Here is a 19,450-nt window from a genome sequence, read left to right on the forward strand (position 1 = left end):
ACTATTCTAATTATTTATAGAGAAATCAATTAAAAAGAAAAACTATGTTTAAATGAAATACACTTTTCATAAAATATCATTGCATGTTTAAAACAAGTAGGATTATGTGTTCGATTTATTTATTTTTTAATAAATATTCTGAACAAATTCATTTTTATAAAATAAAAATGAGTTATTCATGGAAGGAGAGAAAGGAAGTATAATATCCTTAGGTTTCCAATATTTTTGGTCCAAAGATGTTTTTTGTAAATGAATGGGCCACACAATTATGGGCCTGAAAGGAAGGGTCCAACAAGGAGAAACTGCATGGACTCAAAACCTTTAATCGCTAACCAAACCCTAAACAGGCGTAGAAGTTGTTTTATACTCGTGGCCTCCTACGTTGTTAGTCTTCTTCCGCACCCACGCAGTTTCTGTGCCTTCACTGTACTATCTCGGTAAGATCTGATTCCTATTCTCCGGTTACGAAATTTGGTTCAGGGGTTGTCTAGATTTTCTTTGTTACCCCTTCTTATCTTACCTTTCATGATGAAGAAATAGATACTGAAGCATATTTCTGGTGTTTAATTTCATGTTGAGATCCTTAAGTGTTGTATTTTGTTGTTGCGGTAGCCTTTTAGAAGATACCTTGTTAACAAAATTTTACCTTTCGCCGGAAATCCTTGCTTTTTTGTTTTTTCTGTTATGATTATGAAATCATAATACATATACAACATTACTGTGATTAGTATTATTGTTGTTTATAACGATGGTTATGCCGTTTGGTTAATTTTTATGAAATTGGTCACAGTGATAATGGTGAGGGTCAGTGTCTTGAATGATGCTCTCAAGAGCATGTACAATGCCGAGAAGAGGGGGAAGCGCCAGGTCATGGTTAGGCCATCCTCAAAAGTGATTATAAAATTCCTCTTGGTGATGCAAAAGCATGGTATGTGATGTTTCTTGTTTTTTGGATGATACCTTAATTTGATTACTACTTGTTTCATAATTATTTTATATATTTTCGTTGTTTTGGTTCTTTCTAGGGTACATTGGAGAGTTTGAGTACGTTGACGATCACAGATCTGGGAAAATCGTCGTTGAATTGAATGGTAGACTGAACAAATGTGGGGTTATTAGCCCCCGTTTTGATGTGGGTGTCAAAGAGATTGAAGGCTGGACTGCTAGGTTACTCCCCTCAAGACAGGTTAGCTCAAAAGTCTCGTTCTTTTTCTAACATCAGAGATCTTCTTGTTCTTAGTTCTTGTACTCGTTATAAAATATAGTATTCTGTTTTTGCAAAAAATAACAGGGTTGTTTTCTTTAACTTTATTGTTTACAATTTTTGACATAACACCATTGTGGAGAGTTTGAGAATTTAAGTGGCATATGATTATTTCAGCTAATTGCCTTCTGAAGTCTGAATCTCTCTTTTAGATTATTGAGTTTATATTTTAAGAAGATGTCATATACAAGAATGAGCACCTATGAAATCATGGCTTAATGATACACGCCACATTTTATTTGAGAAATTTTTTGCTGTTTTCAATCTGTATCTTTGTAAGTATTAGTACTACAGATAACAATTGGAATGTCTGTAAACTTTTGAAAATCGGGATCAAAGTTAAGACAACCCACCAGTAGATTAGTGCTATGCTACAATTCTTAAAATACTGTTTGTTCTGTTTCATTAATATATTCGTGTTTTGCTATCAATGTTGTGTCTGTATCGTAAATTTTGTAAGGGTACACGTAGAGGCTTTGAACACAATTTAATTGTTGATCCCTAACCATTAATTACCCAAATGTTTCAGTTTGGGTATATTGTGTTGACTACCTCTGCTGGCATCATGGATCATGAAGAAGCTAGGAGGAAGAATGTTGGTGGGAAAGTGCTGGGTTTCTTTTACTAGTCTGGTTTCCTTTCAAAGATTTTGTGCCGATTTCAGTTTTTTTAAACTCACCGGTTGTAATGATCGATGTTAGACCCGTAGTTTACTGAGTATGCATAGCAGGAGATGTTTTTCTGATGTGCTTTTGTTTGTTTGCAGAACCAAAATAGCAGCTATAATTTATCTAATTTATGGTTTTATTTAAGGCTCGATTCGGTATTACTACTATTATTAGTACATAATAGTGCATATCTCTATAAAGGAGATTGCAGTAATTATTAAGAAAGGAGAGAGTGCCCCCTTATGTAAGGGGCGAAATTTTCGAAATAACTTAATTGGTTTGAAATTCAAATTTTAGAATAGTGTTATATAGTTTCTAAGCTAATAGTCTGTTAGTATATCACAGTTGCAGATGTTTAGTTTTGTATATTTTATTATGCTCGAAATTTGTAGTTCTTTTGGGGGTTTGGGTTGGCTTAGATTTTTAATACTCACTTTTGATATGATAGAGAGGTGTATATTGAAAGGGTGGGGCAGTAATGTTTACACTTCAGAAGTTAGAGTTATGAGCATGGATTAAATTTAATTGTTTGGGCTTGGTAAATTTTAGGATAGGTTTGGGCTTGGTAAATTATTATTTTTTGTTTAGGTAAAAGAAAACGGTGGTGTGAAGTGCATTTAGATTTAGGGTTTAAACTACTTTTAATGATTTGAGTTTGGGATAATTCTAGTTTTGGTTTTAAATTAGAAGAACTTTGTGTAGTTTCTTTAAAATTTAAGAAACAATTATAGTTTCTAAATACTTAATTCAAGGGACTAAAATATAGAATTTAGGGTAATGTTCTGTGTTTAGGGTTTAAAGTTGTATTTTATTTTCAATGGAGCACTAAAGTAATTTAAATTTGAAGAACTAAATTTAAAATTATTTGAAGGAGCTGAAAGTCATAATTAATCTGATAGATTATTTTTCCAATATCATAAGTAGTTTTGTATTCCCTTTCTTCTATGAGTATAATATATTTTTATTTTTTTAATGTATCGTTTTAAGCAATGTTTTGATCTTTAGATATATCGTGCAAATGGATGGATTTTTTGGTGTAACTATAACTTGTGATCTGCGTCCTTGATCAATAGATTTCTGTTTATAGAATATTAGAAATAAAATTGTTGTAACTTGACTTCACGTGTAGATAGGAGCACAATGCACAAATCTTAATGCTAAATTCGATCTTCTCAATTCCCAAAAATAACCGAATGAAATCTAAATATATTGTTTCATAAAAAACCACCAAAATAGTAATAATAATAAGCGTCGAGTTTTGTCTGTGTAAACTTATATTAACAAAATAAAATCGTTTTATACTACCACTGTGTACTATAAATCCATTGAATTTTAAAATAATTATTTTAAATTTTTTATTACTAACAAGATTGAATGTTCAGTTTTACAACCTTGATATATGAGTGATAACGATTTGGACAGTTTTCCACACAAAAGATGGTGTTGAAAACAAAAAAGAAACACAAACATTTAGTATTGCCTAACATTAATATTACTGAGTTTTAGTTACACGTGAGATCTTATTTATTTCTACATATATTCAATTGGGTCAATGTTTTGGACAAGTATCACCCTTTAATGAGTTTTGTTCTTAATTCTCTTGCATTAAATTGTTTACCTCCTATTTTTTTTAGGTAACACTCAATGCTTCTCTAATTAAAAATAGTAGGATAATAATTGAATCTTATGATGTATTCAATAATCTGTAAAAATAAAAGTTATTACTATTATGATTGCAAGAAAAGTATTGACCAAAAAAATAGTGGTGGTGGACCTGATTATTGCACAAATGGTGGAATCACCAATTGGTTGACCTTCTTGAGAGCATCTCGTTCAACCATAGTGTGTAAGAAACAACCCATCCTTTGTCCCCATCTCAATTTTTTTTCTTGTCAGAAGTTCATTTCTCCTGTTTTCTTACTTGACAAAATAAATGATTGGAAAATCAGAACCAAATGGATATTTGTAAAAACAATAAACAAAGATAATTGAGTAAAATAGAATAATAATATAAAAAAAATTAAGTGAAGAATTTCCTTAACTTGAGAAGTAATCTAATATAAAAAATAATTTTATTATAAAAGTATAATTAAAATATTTTTTTTCATCATAACACTTGATCTCATCCAATAATAATAAAATATAATATTTCTTTTATATTTTTATTGAAATTTCTAATTTCACTTGATTATATAGATTGAGAGGCATTACGATTCTGCACAGATTTTGGTGATCTGGGAACTATTTTGGGGCAAAATAAACAATGATTCAGTTTCATAAAAAAAGAATAATACTTTATTGAAAAACTTCTTTTTAATACGTATTTTTTCAGTACATAGAGAATTCAAAACTTTGTTTTTCTCGGAATAACACAGGTCGGTGTTTATTTGTTTTGTACTCCAAATCAGAAGCAACAAGGTGCCCTTTGCTTGAAGAAAAGTTTTTATCTTCTCTCTAATGAAGATATATCACTTATTTGATTTATTTATTTAAGAACAAAATTGATGCTGCTCTGATTAAATTTAGAAATTTACACCCAGAATTTATATTTTATTAAACTTAATTTAAAACTAACATCTACAGTACTTTTTTCCTCACAAATGAAGAATGAATTTACAATATAACACCATTTGAAGGGCGTATTATTGAGTTTTTCAGTAATCAGTGTAAAGCTTGTAAATTAATTATTTTCACTCCTATTATTTGATTCATTGCACCAAGGGGATTTATTTATTATATAAACAAAAACACCATAATTTATGAAAATTGAGAACAATTTGAAAAGTGTTATAGTTGAATTTAAAAGATAAAGTTTGGCAGAACCGAGTCTTCGTATTATTTTATTCCTAAAAGCACCGATTCACAGTTTGAAAAGTATTGATGCCATGTGAGGCACGTGCCATTTGGCATTGCTAAATTCTAACATTGATTTTTTCACATCAATATCAATACTTGCCTTATCTTGTGGCATTTCTTGAATACTTTTTCTTGTCAAAAACCTTCATCGATGTTCTTCTCCCAATTGTTTTTGAAATATGATATCTCTATTAAATTACTCCATGATGTTCTTCTTCTTGTTGTTAACAGAACAAGAAATATATCAGTGACCACACTAATTTCATATTCTATTTATGTACGTGTATGTTTTCAAAGCAAGTAGGAATTTTTTAAGAGTAAAAAATAACATAGGCTAAGAGGAAACACCACTTTAAACATACCAAAAATCCACTAATACAAGTAGTTTCCTAATCTTCCTTTTGAAACATTCAATATAATATCCGTAAATCATTTTTATATGTTAATATCAAAGGAAAAACACTTTTAGCCCTTTTTCTATAAAAGAGATGAAATACTTAGAGGATATTGACTTTTTTGTAAAATTTGAGATATATATTTAGTATGAGATAGAAGAATCAATAGCAACTAACACATCCACACATTTCTTTAAGTCAAGAAGACAAACCTTTCAACAAATTATCATTCTTTTAGAGCATGTAGTTGAATCTTTAATTTCTTGATACAAACATGATTTTGAGAAGCATAATTACATTTTAAATTTGACTAAGATTTGAGCAAAATATGTAAGACCAACCATTTTTATTAAAATGGATGTGAATATTGATGTAAGAAGTCAAGCAAGAAAATAATCTTGTTACCCGTAATATAAATAATTATGATTAATATCGTTATTGATAATATAATAAGTGAACTTTAAAAGATAATTCAAGAATTTGAGAAGTTTATGAATTTTGTCAATAACAAATTTAAACTCAAAGAAGTAAATGTTATATATACGAGAAAAAAAATAATTAGAAAAAGAAAAGAAGAAGAAGGATGTAGAAGTAATGGTCAGAATCACAAAGTTCAATACTATGCTATAGAATTAAGGAAAGAAAGAACACAATAATAAAAAATATATTATTTACTAAACTAAAACTATATAGAAAACATACTAGAAAACAAGAAACTAAAGAAAGGTTAAATTTTCGGTAAAAACAATTATATTAAATATCATGTGAGACACTTTATCAAATATATTATAAAAAAATGTAAGACGTTCTACCTATAAGATTACGAAGTTTTTTTAATTTTATTTTAAAGTTTCTAAATATTAAAATACTTATGTACACAAATAATTATATAATTATGCTCCATTTTTTTTTCTTATTTTTGTGTGAAAAGTGAAATAATCGCTTATTATCTTGATATTTCTTCTTCACTCCTCTCTCGTAACAAATATATCTCATTTTTATGACAGTTATCTGACATGTCACTGGTTGTTTAGAACATAATGTGCAAAATGAAATGGAAAATGACTTCGATGAGACATCCAAAACCAATTCCAAGAAGTTGGACGCTGTTGCTGCCAAGGAAAAAATATGGCCCACATATTTGAAAATATAAAATTAATTAAATAGTAAATCAAGATGATATAAATTGAAAACCTTACCAATGATATTTAATTGCAATTAATTTTTATTACACATTAAATCAAGGCATATATATTATTCTTAATTTGTTTGGATTACCTTCTCCATTTACTTTCAGTCTTTAATTAACTATCATAAGAGACATGTAAATATTTTACAATTGGGATTCAATCAAAAGATAGTTAAGCAACAATTATTGACCATGAGCAAGGAATGCCACAAGATTCAAACACCCCCTTCCACATAATCTCTTATCCAATTTCTTAGAAAAAAGTTGAAATTAAAAACGAGTAAATAAATTAAAAAAAAAAAGATAAATTGAGTGGCAAAGACACAATCATACTTTTCTGCAATAATACTCTTCCTTTACAATCACACTCATTTTCAAAATTATTATTATATATTATTAAATTAAAATTGTGGGTATTTTTTTTCCTCTATCCTCTTTCTCTCTTGCACTTTCCAAAGCTCTGCACCACAATCTTCTTCAACTTGAACTTGTAGTATGCGGCTTGTGTGAGATCCAAAAGTTTATGTACCTTTATTCACTCCCAATTTTCCATCACAATCTTCTTCTTCAATACCCCAATATCAAGATTCTTATTCTGCTAACTTCCACCCTTTGTTCCACGCCTCTATTTATTCATTTCCTTTAGCGGCGTTAGTGCTTATCGCCGTAGCAGATCCTCCAAGATTAGTTTTTTCCGCTGATTCTTAGCTTAACGCTTTCACACTCCAGCTTGATCTGCGTCCTTGGCCTTTTTAGCTACATTTCGACTCTTTCTCCATTTGTTTTTAGCTTTGGGGGTTTCTTGTTCCTAGTTTTTTTAATTCTAACAGAGTTGTGTCCCAGTACGTGTTTGTTTTTTAATTGCAGTTGCTGTATTCGCTGCTAAACTTTTCTGGGTCGGTTTTCCTGTGGAGCACCGTTCAAGTTTGAACTGAAAGATTTTACTTTTACTTATTCCTTTCGATTTCTTTTTCTTGGTTTGCATTTTGAACACCCTCTTTTGATCTGGGGGCGTTCTGGTGCCGCTGGGGTTGTCTCTTTTATTTTCCTGGGATTCTGAAGTGGAAGTGGGAGTTTGCGTGATCTGAATTTGAGTTGAGGGGAGGGGTTTGTTGGATGCACCTACTGGCTTAAATCATTTGTAGGGTTTTTATGCTTGGTTGTAAAGATGCATCCTGATCAGAGAAAAAAGGTAAAGTTGCTTAACTGACATATATGTAGCTTAATTTGTGTTGTGTTGTTGATTTGTATTGTTCGGAGAGAAATTGGGTAGGTATTGAGGGGAGTGGATGCTCTTTGTGTTGAGTTCTGCATCTGTAGGACATGGGTGGAATTTGTATTCTTTATGATTTAAAAAACATGTTTTTTTTATACCATCTAGCGTGGAGCTCTAACTCTTCCCTGCAACTACTGTTTTCTCTCCTTTTTGTTTTTGGACATGAAAACCGTTTTTAGTTAAGAAGAAACAACGTGACTAGCAAATGTCTATATTTCTCTGCCACATGCCCTAGTCTGCAGTGTTGGTTTGTGAGACGTCTTGCAGAAAGTTTTCCATCATTTAAGATTTGTTTGTCTACTTTTTTGGTTTCTATGGTATCTGCAAACTATTGCAGTGAATTATGTTAGCCCCCACTTCTCCTCTTTTATGTTTAATTTCATTTTAATATTAGAAAATCGCTAACAAGTAATAACGGTTATTGTTTTATCTTTATAATTAATCTTCCATCCCTCTCTAATTTAATTATACCAAGCAAATCCAGAAAATGTTCTTTTTTTCGCTATCAAGTCTAATGTACACTCCGTGGCTTTTGTGCAACTTTAAATTAACTATCTTGATATCCATCTTTAAAAACTCTGGAGCTACTTTTATCCTGTGTCTTCCATGGTTGCCTGCAAATTAAGACACTAATCTAACTACTTTCGGGTCTAAAAATGTGGAACATAGTTTTGTCTCCCTTCATTAAAATATTGTTGTTTTGTATCATTTACACCATATTTTGACTTGGTATAATGTTTGGTTTGTTGTGTTTATGCAGTCATCCGTGGATGTGGACTTCTTTACAGAATATGGTGAGGGGAGCAGATACAGAATAGAGGAAGTGATTGGTAAAGGAAGCTATGGTGTTGTGTGCTCTGCATATGATTCACACACTGGAGAAAAGGTTGCAATAAAGAAAATCAATGACATATTTGAGCATGTTTCTGATGCTACTCGTATTCTTCGTGAGATTAAGCTTCTTAGACTTTTACGCCATCCAGATATTGTGGAGATCAAGCATATTCTCTTACCTCCTTCTAGAAGGGAATTCAAAGATATATATGTTGTCTTTGAACTCATGGAATCTGATCTGCATCAGGTCATCAAAGCTAATGATGATCTGACGCCAGAGCATTACCAGTTTTTCCTGTATCAGCTTCTTCGAGGCTTGAAGTATATACACACTGGTCAGTTTGGGGCTCTTTAATAGATTGTTTGCTATAGCATACATTTTTCTGATTGTACGAACTTAGTTGCTATGATCATTTCGATGATTTTAAACTTTTTTTATGAACTTGTAGCAAATGTATTTCACCGTGATCTAAAGCCAAAGAACATTTTAGCAAATGCTGACTGCAAGCTGAAGATTTGTGACTTTGGACTTGCCAGAGTGGCTTTCAATGATACCCCCACTGCTATTTTCTGGACAGTATGATTCTTTTTCCCTGCGACTAATAAACTTATACCATCAATTCAGCATAGCTCTCCTTCTCGGTTCATTGCTTCTCAATTCTGTTTGTTTGCTTGCAGGATTATGTTGCAACTAGGTGGTATAGGGCTCCTGAGTTGTGTGGATCCTTCTTTTCCAAGGTGCAGCAAATGTTACAACTATTAATATTAATTAATATCGCTAATCAATTTTATCAAATATTTAACTTTTTTTATGTGGTGGTTGTCGAGTTACTTTGTCAAAAAGTTTTATTTTTCGTAATGAATGTGCGAAATAGCAATTTTAAATTTTAACTGCAATAAATAATGTATGCACAACAACGTTTCTCTGAGTGATCAGCTAATGGTGCCATAGTCTTCTATTATGGTATCTACGTAGACAAGCCATTGATCTTTATATCCTTCTTGGTTCTTAATGGTTTCTACTACGGGTACCTTACATCTGCCTTACTCTCCTTTACTAGGGCTTCTGCAAGTTTTCCACACATACGAAAATTACCTTAGACGATATTTTACCTTCTTTCCGCTGCTTCCTGAACTTTCTCTCTATTGCTCTTATATCTAATATGCTTATTTCTACAACATATGATTGCTTTCTTGTTCCCATACAATATTGTAGGTATTATAGCTGTGTGATAGAGTTTTCCTCTTTGTTTGAGTTGTACCCTTTTGTCCCATATAAAACTTGAAGTACTCTTCCATTTTTTCCGCCCTTTATGGTTTACATTCACATGGTGTACTAAGGAATTTGTGTTGCTCCAAAATTCCAATTCACGTTGAGTATAATTAATTTCAAAATAACTAGGAAGGTAGAAAATAATAAAAAATCCCATACCACTCCCCCCATCAGAGCTGCCATTAGCATGAGTTTAGTGAAAGTACCCATTTTGTCTTCTGGATATTGGGCTGTTTTCATCAAATATGGTTTAACCAGGTCTTTTGATGTCTCATGGTTAACTCTCCTTCTCTTGTTTTCATACTTGTGTTGAAGAACAATATTCTCATCATATTTGAGTTAGGTCCTTATCTTATACAGGGCATTTTAGAGCTCAACAACCTGGTTTAGGGTCAGTTTTTACTTTTAATTACATTATAAAGTCTATTCTGGATAGTTCTAAGATTTAAATAGGCATCAGTATCATTGTTTGTTTCATAAGTTGATGATGTTCGTGAAATGAAAATGGATAGTGTTTCCATGTGTCTCAATGTTAGTAAATGGATTTTATCATAAACTTTTGTTTTTCAGTATACACCGGCTATAGACATTTGGAGCATTGGCTGCATATTTTCAGAACTTTTGACCGGAAAACCTCTTTTCCCTGGGAAGAATGTTGTTCATCAACTAGACCTTATGACTGATCTTCTTGGAACTCCATCTCCTGAAGCCATTGCTAGGGTCTGTCGTTCAGTTTCCCTTTTAGCATTTTGTTATTTGTTTATTCTACTTAGTCACTTAATGCATCCTTGGTATCATATCAATAGGTACGAAATGAGAAAGCTCGTAGATATTTGAGCAGCATGCGTAAGAAGAAGCCAGTTCCTTTCTCACAGAAGTTTCCAAATGCAGACCCCCTAGCTCTTCGTTTGTTAGAAAGAATGTTGGCATTTGAGCCCAAGGACCGGCCTACTGCTGAAGAGGTTAGATTTTGATGTCCATCTATCTTTGGTTCACTTGCTCTGTTATATCTGGTTAATAGGTTATTTTGTGTATAATGTTAGGCTCTAGCGGATCCATATTTTAAAGGCTTGGCCAAGGTTGAGAGAGAACCATCTGCTCAACCAGTTACCAAGATGGAATTTGAGTTTGAGAGACGCCGGATAACAAAGGAAGATGTACGCGAGCTTATATACAGAGAGATTCTGGAGTACCATCCAAAGATGTTGAAGGAATTTCTAGAGGGAGCAGAACCAACAGGTTTCATGTATCCAAGGTGTTGTCTAAACCTCTACCCAAATTTGTGTTTTACACCTCATTAGCACTTCCTGAACAACATAGCATATTTGGATGTTGCTTTGACTTGATATTGTTGCTTTAACAATTCATAAACTTTTGGCCCTTTCGGGTTTTAAAATTTTCATTTTCACTCATTGAGGAGTCTAAATTTACAATGTCTTGTATAGTTAAATGTGACTTCTATAGTGTTTACTTAGACTTGAGTTATGGCTAAAATAATCAAATTTATTGAAGAAAGTACAAAAGAAAATGCTATGGCAACCAATATATTAAGAAAACAATCTCCATAGTCTTTCCTCATAAGGTTTAAGCCACATGATTTTCAAGTTTCATGTTAATTTCATAGATGTGAAAGTAACTAGATATATGGATACTTGCTGTACAATATATGCTAATTTTCTTTTTTGAAATAAATTACCTCGGATGTTTTGATGAGATGCAATTTTGACTACGAATTGATTATTTATGGTATTGTAAATTTGTGATTTTCTAGCATATTTTATTTAGACTGACTGATGTATTTTAGAATTGATTGGTTTTGTCACTCTTGTTTCTCTAAGGTTAGGTTTTGGTTTCTCCCCCTGATTTCTTTTCCTAAATTTTATTTTTGAGTAGTGCTGTGGACCATTTCAAGAAGCAATTTGCATATCTTGAGGAACATTACGGCAAAGGAGGAACTGTTGCTCCACCTGAGAGGCAACATGCATCTTTGCCCAGGTATTTTAATTTTTTGTAACTGTTGGAAATTGTTGCTTTCTTCTTTGGCCATTATTCATTTTATATTGTCAAACTCCAAATAGAATACACCTCCTGTATCTGGTTTGGAATTGCCAACTACTCCACTGATTTGTTGCTGTACATGCAGACCTTGTGTGTTGTATTCAGACAACAAAATACATAATACGTCGGAGGTTGCGGATGATCTGTCCAAATGTTGCATCAAAGAAGTAGAGAGACAACCGGTAGATAGGAGTAATGTTATCCCTATGTCCCGGCTTCCTTTACAAGCACCTCAAAATATTCAAGGTATGATGATTGACTTCTACATGCATTTTACCCCTTCTCTGTTTCCCTTACTTTCTTTGTATTTATTGGACACACACATGACTGGCATTATCTGACAAGAAGAGTCTTGTGCCTTCATGAAGCTTGTTTCATTTTAATTTATCTTTCTTTTAACCAATATTTTTGCATCTTTGCACACATGTACTTCTTTCTTCTGCCACATGGTGGGAATTCTGTGAGCTGAAAGCTGCGGAGTTCTTTAAATTTTTTTGATGAATTTTTTTGTATGTACTTTTAAGGTATTATAATGTAATTCTCATCCGATACTTCCTATGGATTTAAAGTACTATGATGTTATTCTCATCCAATGTATCCATTTGTGGCTCACTGTCTATAGGTGTGGCAGCAAGGCCCGGAAAGGTTGTTGGTTCAGTGATGCGATACAATAACTGTGGAGTAGCAGTGACGGCAGAAACTGAGCAGAGGAGGATGGTCAGGAATCCATCTGTTCCAGCTCAGTTCGCAGCGTCTAGCTGTTCATATCCTAGGAGAAACCCGGGCTATAAAAGTGAGAGAGGGGCAGAGGATGATGGGATTGAAGGTTCAAGTGGACTGCAGCCAAAGCCTCAATACATGGCAAGAAAAGTGGCTGCTGCTCCAGGTGGACCTGGTGGTCAGTGGTATTGATATTGAATGTGTGCCATGAGGCTCTCTGATAGATATATACCTGAGGTTCATGTGCTACACCTAATCTTGATCATCAGAACTGAAATTTCACATATGAAGCATCAAACAAAGGGGAGAGCTAAAGGGGCTCAATTCCCAATGTTGAAGTATCTAGAGGATGATTTCTAATTCACTCAATTGCATCGTCAATTTAAAGGGTTCGCATGGTCCAATTGATGATTTTATTGCACTCTAATGTGTTAATAACAGAGTACATGAAAGATCTGAAAAGCCATGAACTTGAAGACCGACCGCTTGCTTCATTGCAGAACTGTAGTTGTTATTATACCCCAGTTTTACTTGGGTACCATTACCAACATAATGTATTTTATTTATAAAAAAAAGAAGACATATAGCCAAAGTAACTCATTTGTCTCTTTCTCTATGGCACATCTTTGCTGTTAGTAACTTGATTTGATGTTTAACAAAAGAAACTAATGTTGGCTCCCAATGAAATGTTAATTCCTTATTTTACACCTATGCTTACTAAATTCCACGTGTGCACTCTGATATTTCCCTGCAAGTCTTATCCTGGGCCAATGGAATCATATCTAATATGGACAACCATGGGCGCACACTTTTAATGCCCTACATACAGAAAACAACTAACTAATATATACAAAAAAACGGTTTCTTTGCAGGCCAGGCCCTGTTTGGGGATGGAGGGTTTCCTCTGCCATTCAGATTTAACAACTCACACTTGTTACTCACTAATTCATTAGTCCCATTCATTACATTTTTCTCGACCAAACAATTCGGCAAGAGGTCCCAAACCAAGACTAAGAAATAATAAAACATGTTTTCATTTTACTGGTTTCCCAGGAGCAAGCAAAGATATTTTTGACGAGTGTGAGTGAGTATAAAGAGTAGGAAGTTGTAGAAAGAAAGTAGTTTGTATAGTTGTGAGTAATTTTAAGAACCTCATCAATCCGTGATATGTGATGTGGATGAGCAGTGGTATTTACAGCGAGTGCTCGATGCTTCGCAGGCTCCTGTGCACAACTGTTCCTCGTCTTCCAATAATCTCATCAAATCAAAAACCAAAACCTCACATTCTCAATTCCCTCACCCAAAAACCCCTTTCAAACGCCATCAAATCGTTCTCTTCTTCCAAAATGGGGGACGCTCGCAGACCCTTATCCGTTCCCATCCCCACCTTGGAAAAATCTGAACGCGCCGACCTCCTCCGCGCCCTGGAAGCTTCCCTAGGCTCCCCCTTCAGCTCCGACCCTCTCTCTTCCAATCCCAATCCTCTCATCATCGTCATCAGCGGCCCCAGCGGCGTCGGCAAAGACACCCTTATTGCGCGCCTCCGCGAGGCCCGCCGCGGTCTCCACTTCGTCGTCACTGCCACCACCCGCCCGCGCCGCCCCTCCGAGGTCGACGGCAAGGACTACCTCTTCATTTCGAAGGAGGAGTTTCTGGGGATGGTGGAGCGGGAGGAGCTGCTCGAGTACGCCCTCGTCTACGGGGACTACAAGGGCGTCCCCAAGCAGCAGATTCGCGACTGCCTCGCCAAGGGCTGCGACGTCGTTCTTAGGGTCGACATTCAGGGCGCCGCCACGCTGAGGAAGGCGCTCGGGAAGTCGGCGGTATTTGTGTTCGTGGCGGCGGAGAGTGAGATGGATCTAGTGGAGAGGCTCGTGGACCGGAAGACGGAGACGGCGGAGTCGCTACTGGTAAGGATCGGCACTGCGAGAGAGGAGATGAAGCACGTTAAGCATTTTGATTATGTTGTGGTGAATGCGAAGGGGAAGCTGGATAATGCGGTGAAGTTGATGGAGTCTATTATTGATGCCGAGAAAGCTAGGGTTTCGCAACGGACTCCTCTCATATAACGGAAACTCACATGGTATACAATTGAAGACTATTTTTTTGCGTAGTGGTGCATCATGGGATTTGATTTGTTAGGCCAGAGGGTAAATAAACTAGAAAGAATCTTTCTGAAACGTTTTCTTTTACTCATTTGATTGATACATTGGTCATTGGTTTCTGCTACCTCAAACTTCGAATGTTCATTCTTTCAGAAACTAGTCTGGACTTAAACTAAAAGATGCATTAACGTGTCAATATTGATTTCACTATGTAGTTTGTGCTTAGAACTGAATAATAATAGGGTATACCTGTGCAGGTATGACAATTTTTAAGCAATGGCACACAGCTACGGAAGGAAGGACATGCTATGTATATGAAAAACATAAACAAAAAGTCATAGGATGTATCATATATGCAATATTTATTATGTTCTAAGTTCTCAACACAACTCCATGAAATATCTCAAGTAAGCAAAACATTTAAAGAGGGAACATGATTTGAAGATATGAAGTAACTGGTTGTTTCATTTAGTAGCAATACATATAATTAGTATAGAATTCATTGTTTTGCATGGATTGAGAAGAACTTGAGCGATATTACCAGCTCACTGCAATGCATTACTTGAGTAATATCAACTCTCGTTGTAATGCATTAATATATTTGCTTATGCATCTTGGACAAGGATAAAGTTTAGATAGTTGGCACTTGCCAGACTGGGTTAAAATTGGTTGCCTGTTACTATCAGAAACACATTTTGCACAGTGAAATTTTGGAATTATGAATGCAAAGTTGAGATTATTTCAGTTCGTGTTTGAGATTCTTTTTATTATGAAGATGCATTCTGTACATGGGTGAGTTTATTTTTGTTGGATATGCTCTATCTTGATTACAAGTAACAGTATTTGCTATTTATTTATTTTATTTAAAAGTCAGAAGCTTTTCCATACATTTGTATTATATGTATGGATTGATATCAACTGTGTTACGTTTCATATGCCTTGTAAAGAACTGAGTTCTTAATCATCAATATATCATGAATTACCATTTTCTTTTATTTTCTTGGCTAACACAAGTCACTTTAAGCTCATGTTTCTGGTACTTGTAACCAAAGGAAAACACCAATACTTCAAAAATAGTAGCAAAATCTGGACCATTATTCATGTTAGACACTTGAAAGATGTTTGAAACTCCTAGTTTGATGTCAGTTTTTGCTGTTCAGTTCTATATTTTGAACTTCTATATCAATATAGACAGGATTAGAATATTTATAATGTTTACTATGATTTATGCTAACTTTCAGAACATCAGTTACTCTTTTGATATAAGATTTGAGTTTTATAAAAAAATGATTTATACTATTTTATTTGTTTTATTTCTGTTGTAGCTGTCCTATAAAAGAGTTGCCATTATGTTGTATCTGTGTTTTCTAACTTGCAAGCTCCAAGGCATAATTGACTGTATTGTTATTATTGCCTTTTCCCTGTAGATTTTATGATGGATGATGAACTGTGGATGGTAGCAAAGTGGATGGTAGCAAAGTTTTAATTTGTGAGCTCTGTTTATTGCCAGTGACGAGCTTGATGTTCCTTTCTCTCAACTGATGTCATCAAGAGAAGACACGTTGGGGATAATGCTTGTGGTGATTCTTCAAATACTGCCATAGATGAAGTACAAATGTTTGTTCTTGGTTAATAGAACTTTTAATTACAATAGCTGATATCATTTGTTTATTTTATTCAGTGATCTGGTTGGAGATAGTTATGTAGGAAGCAAATTGAATTTAGTGGATGAAACAGCGAATTGCACTGACACTGATACCCTTTGATACAACATGTAATCCTTATGAAGAAGTGATGGCTCAAACTTAATCACACTCGGTTTTTATGCATATACTACCTTCCACTTCCTCTCCTCCCTTTTATTCTTGTTTAAACTGTAATATTTAGGTATGCCTTTTCAACAGTTAGGATGAATTAATTGGTATACTTGTTCTAAATCATGTATTAAAGTTGGAAAAATTAGATGGTTCCTATTTGCATATTTTCCTGTAATTTACAACTGGATTTTGTGTGCAATAAGATAAAGAACTTGTTTTAAAAGAGGAGTGAAAAAGTGAAGAAAAGAAAGTTAAAATGAGAAAAAAATAAAGTTGGTTGGATTGGGAGTATGAGAATAATAAGTTGTAATAGATGTCATTAATGTAATAGAATAATTTTTTTATATATATTTAAAATGATTTTGTAAAATAAATATTTAAAATAATTTTACATGAAAGTAATTTTTAAAATAAAAATTAGATTTCAAATAAATTTTAAATTAAAATAAAAAATTATATCAATCTTAATAAATAAAAATTTATATTTTTAAATTATAATATATTAAAATAAATTAAAATATTATTATTTTTTGTTTTATTTATTGCTTTAATGTTTTTATTTTAATTATTACTCTTATAATATAAAAGTGAATCAATAAATATTAAACTATTTAATGATAATATAGAGACGAATAAAACTTAAGAAATGTATATATAAATAGCAATCATAAGTAATTAAGGGAATGTTTATTTAGCCGATCATTATTTTAGGAGGAGGAAAGTTTTATTCTTAAAATTATTTTCGTTTTTCATTTAAAGTACTTTGGTTTCCAACTTTCTGTTTCTTTTTACATCCCTATAAACACTAGTTTAATTGATAAAAACAAACTCTTGGTGTTTGTTTGAAATTTTTTTCTGTGAATTTCTTTACAAGTTAATATTAAATTATACACGAGTAAATTATAATTTTAAATAAATTAATATTAAATAGATTCTACAAATTATTTTACACATAAACTAATTTAAATTTGTAAAAAGTTATTTGATTCGTTTATTTTTTATGTTATTCTAGAAGTATTTATTCAAACATATTCTAGTCTCTTAGGTTATTACCTCTTGAATTTGAGTACTAGTTCAATCTAGATCTCATCAAGCATACTCTTGTTCCATCACATTCCATTTTAAGTTTTTATAATCCATTGTCTGAGTCATACATGATCTGGATTAAAGATCTAATCTTTTTTTTTCTTTACTGACATGGATTTGATGTAATGTATCTATATTTTTTAATTTACTAACTTGTATTAGTGCCAAAAGTTTATAGGCCTAAAATCTGTTATCATTATTGTACTAAAAAATTGTTGCCATTTTTTTCATTATATTATGTTAAGAAGTTTTTGTCTTGGAAGTAGTGTCATCTTAATATTATATTAAGAGTGGTAGAAGGTGAATTTTAATTGGAATTTTAAATTACGAAGAAATGTACTTTGATTTTAATCCATTTTTTTAAAATTTATATTTACTTATATTATTAAATATCTAATATCATATTAAAAATTAAAATTCAATTTTACAAAATACTGATTCTAAACTTATATATTATAAAAATATTATTATTTTTAATCGATGCATCGTCTAACAAAAAATCTATATGAAAAAGTTTGATAAATTTTTTTAGACTTATTTGATTATCAACTATTGAACTTTAATCAAATAACGTACAAATTTTTAGTCTGAAATCTTTTGCATTCAATATGTTCAATTCCACTTGAAAAAGTATATTGAAACAAAATCAGATTAAACTGTAAAAATAAGCAATGACTGTTATTTCGCAACAAAAATTTGCAGAATTGGTTTAGATAGAAATTCAAATTCTAAGGAATGAGTTAAGATGATTGAAAATGTTTTTTTTTTTAAATTCGTTAATAAAAATTAAATTTAAAACTAAAATTAAAATTAAGAAATATATTTAAAAGAAATAATAAAATAAGACTGAGATTCTTATTAAAAGTGAGAACAACACTTCGCCTAAAGAATTCTCATTAGTTTAAAACAGAAGCGTAAATTAAAACAAAACTTTTGAAATTTTTAGTTTCTATGTCTTATTTATCGATAATTTAAAATTATGGCACATGTAAAAGTTAATGAAACGACCATACATAGTAATTTTTTATTAGGCAAAGCCAAAACATCTTTTTACAACCCTTTTGTTGGCAAGATAAATTAGAATCATGCAAAAACACAATAACTCCTTTTGAAGGGAACCTAAGCATAATTATTAAAATTAACACACATAACATGACTAAAACTAAAAAAGAATAAAAGTACTAGTGTTTTTTATATTCTGATTTCAATCATAAGGAACAGCATGTACCATAACAACAGAAAAAAAAATGTGAATTGACTTAAGGTTTTAGTTGTAGCATAACACAACGAAGCTGTTTTACGTGTACGCGTAAAATAAAGCAAGATATTCCACAAGCAAAAATGTGCGGCCAGGGTTACTTTAAGAAACCATATCATCTAGATTTCCTTGTTCTAAATTTCTAAGGTCCTTATTTCACTTTCTATTTTCTCCCTTTTTCTATTTTCTCCCTTTTTGCCTAAGCTTTCTGCTGGGACCAAGGAACCAAAATGAAAGAGCACTTCACCAAGTGTGTTTATTGGATGAAAATTGCCCAACCATTTACACATTCTAATCTCAAAAGAAATTTCGAGGAGATAAAGTTAAATTGAATTAATTTAATTAAATGCTTGAGACCGAATCTTAACAAATATTTTTCATTTAGATGTGCAGCACGCATGAGCAAGTAATTAGCCATAAGCTACTGCTTTATGAAGTAACTGCTTTTGAATGAAAAATTGTGTGTGATTATGATTTATCCGTGCACTCCATCTACAAACCACAAAACAGTTTTCTTGTGTTTATAATTTTTTTTTTTTTTTTTTTATAAAAACTTCTATATTATCTTGACATCTCAATCAAGATATTATAACAATTTTTATTTAATACATTGCATAAATTTTAATTAATTATTATAAACAGTAAATGTAT

General features: G+C 32.4%; 3 protein-coding genes across 17 annotated transcripts; all 3 read left to right on the top strand.

Moving 5' to 3' along the window:
* Nucleotides 1–305: 305 nt before the first annotated feature.
* LOC137832296 (small ribosomal subunit protein uS8z/uS8w) lies at nucleotides 306–2,076 on the top strand. The gene is made up of 4 exons (XM_068640374.1): nucleotides 306–437; nucleotides 791–928; nucleotides 1,026–1,186; nucleotides 1,794–2,076. Exons 2-4 carry the CDS (start codon nucleotides 796–798, stop codon nucleotides 1,890–1,892), a joined length of 393 nt encoding a protein of 130 aa, XP_068496475.1. The 5' UTR covers nucleotides 306–437; nucleotides 791–795; the 3' UTR covers nucleotides 1,893–2,076.
* Nucleotides 2,077–6,689: 4,613 nt separating this feature from the next.
* LOC137832284 (mitogen-activated protein kinase 15) lies at nucleotides 6,690–13,129 on the top strand. Of its 2 annotated transcripts, none has more exons than XM_068640349.1 (10): nucleotides 6,690–7,564; nucleotides 8,409–8,817; nucleotides 8,932–9,059; nucleotides 9,161–9,220; nucleotides 10,326–10,475; nucleotides 10,562–10,717; nucleotides 10,799–11,010; nucleotides 11,649–11,750; nucleotides 11,899–12,059; nucleotides 12,436–13,129. In XM_068640349.1, the coding sequence occupies exons 1-10, from the start codon at nucleotides 7,541–7,543 to the stop codon at nucleotides 12,723–12,725; spliced, it is 1,692 nt and encodes a 563-aa protein (XP_068496450.1). In that variant the 5' UTR covers nucleotides 6,690–7,540; the 3' UTR covers nucleotides 12,726–13,129. The 2 variants fall into 2 exon arrangements, 1 of the variants encoding a protein (XP_068496450.1); XR_011084534.1 differs by having other exon boundaries at nucleotides 6,750–7,564; nucleotides 11,899–12,337.
* A 171-nt stretch (nucleotides 13,130–13,300) lies between these two features.
* Nucleotides 13,301–16,467, top strand: LOC137832285 (guanylate kinase 3, chloroplastic). Of its 14 annotated transcripts, none has more exons than XR_011084537.1 (4): nucleotides 13,301–14,616; nucleotides 14,896–15,045; nucleotides 16,066–16,218; nucleotides 16,320–16,467. XR_011084537.1 is itself a non-coding variant. In XM_068640352.1 (2 exons), exon 1 carries the CDS (start codon nucleotides 13,706–13,708, stop codon nucleotides 14,600–14,602), a length of 897 nt encoding a protein of 298 aa, XP_068496453.1. In that variant the 5' UTR covers nucleotides 13,301–13,705; the 3' UTR covers nucleotides 14,603–14,616; nucleotides 16,025–16,467. The 14 variants fall into 14 exon arrangements, 2 of the variants coding, with proteins under 2 accessions (XP_068496453.1, XP_068496451.1); XR_011084539.1 differs by having other exon boundaries at nucleotides 16,149–16,247; XR_011084546.1 differs by having other exon boundaries at nucleotides 16,149–16,218.
* Nucleotides 16,468–19,450: the final 2,983 nt, after the last annotated feature.

This window comes from Phaseolus vulgaris, chromosome 6 (genome assembly GCF_000499845.2).
Source record: "Phaseolus vulgaris cultivar G19833 chromosome 6, P. vulgaris v2.0, whole genome shotgun sequence".
NCBI lineage: Eukaryota > Viridiplantae > Streptophyta > Magnoliopsida > Fabales > Fabaceae > Phaseolus > Phaseolus vulgaris.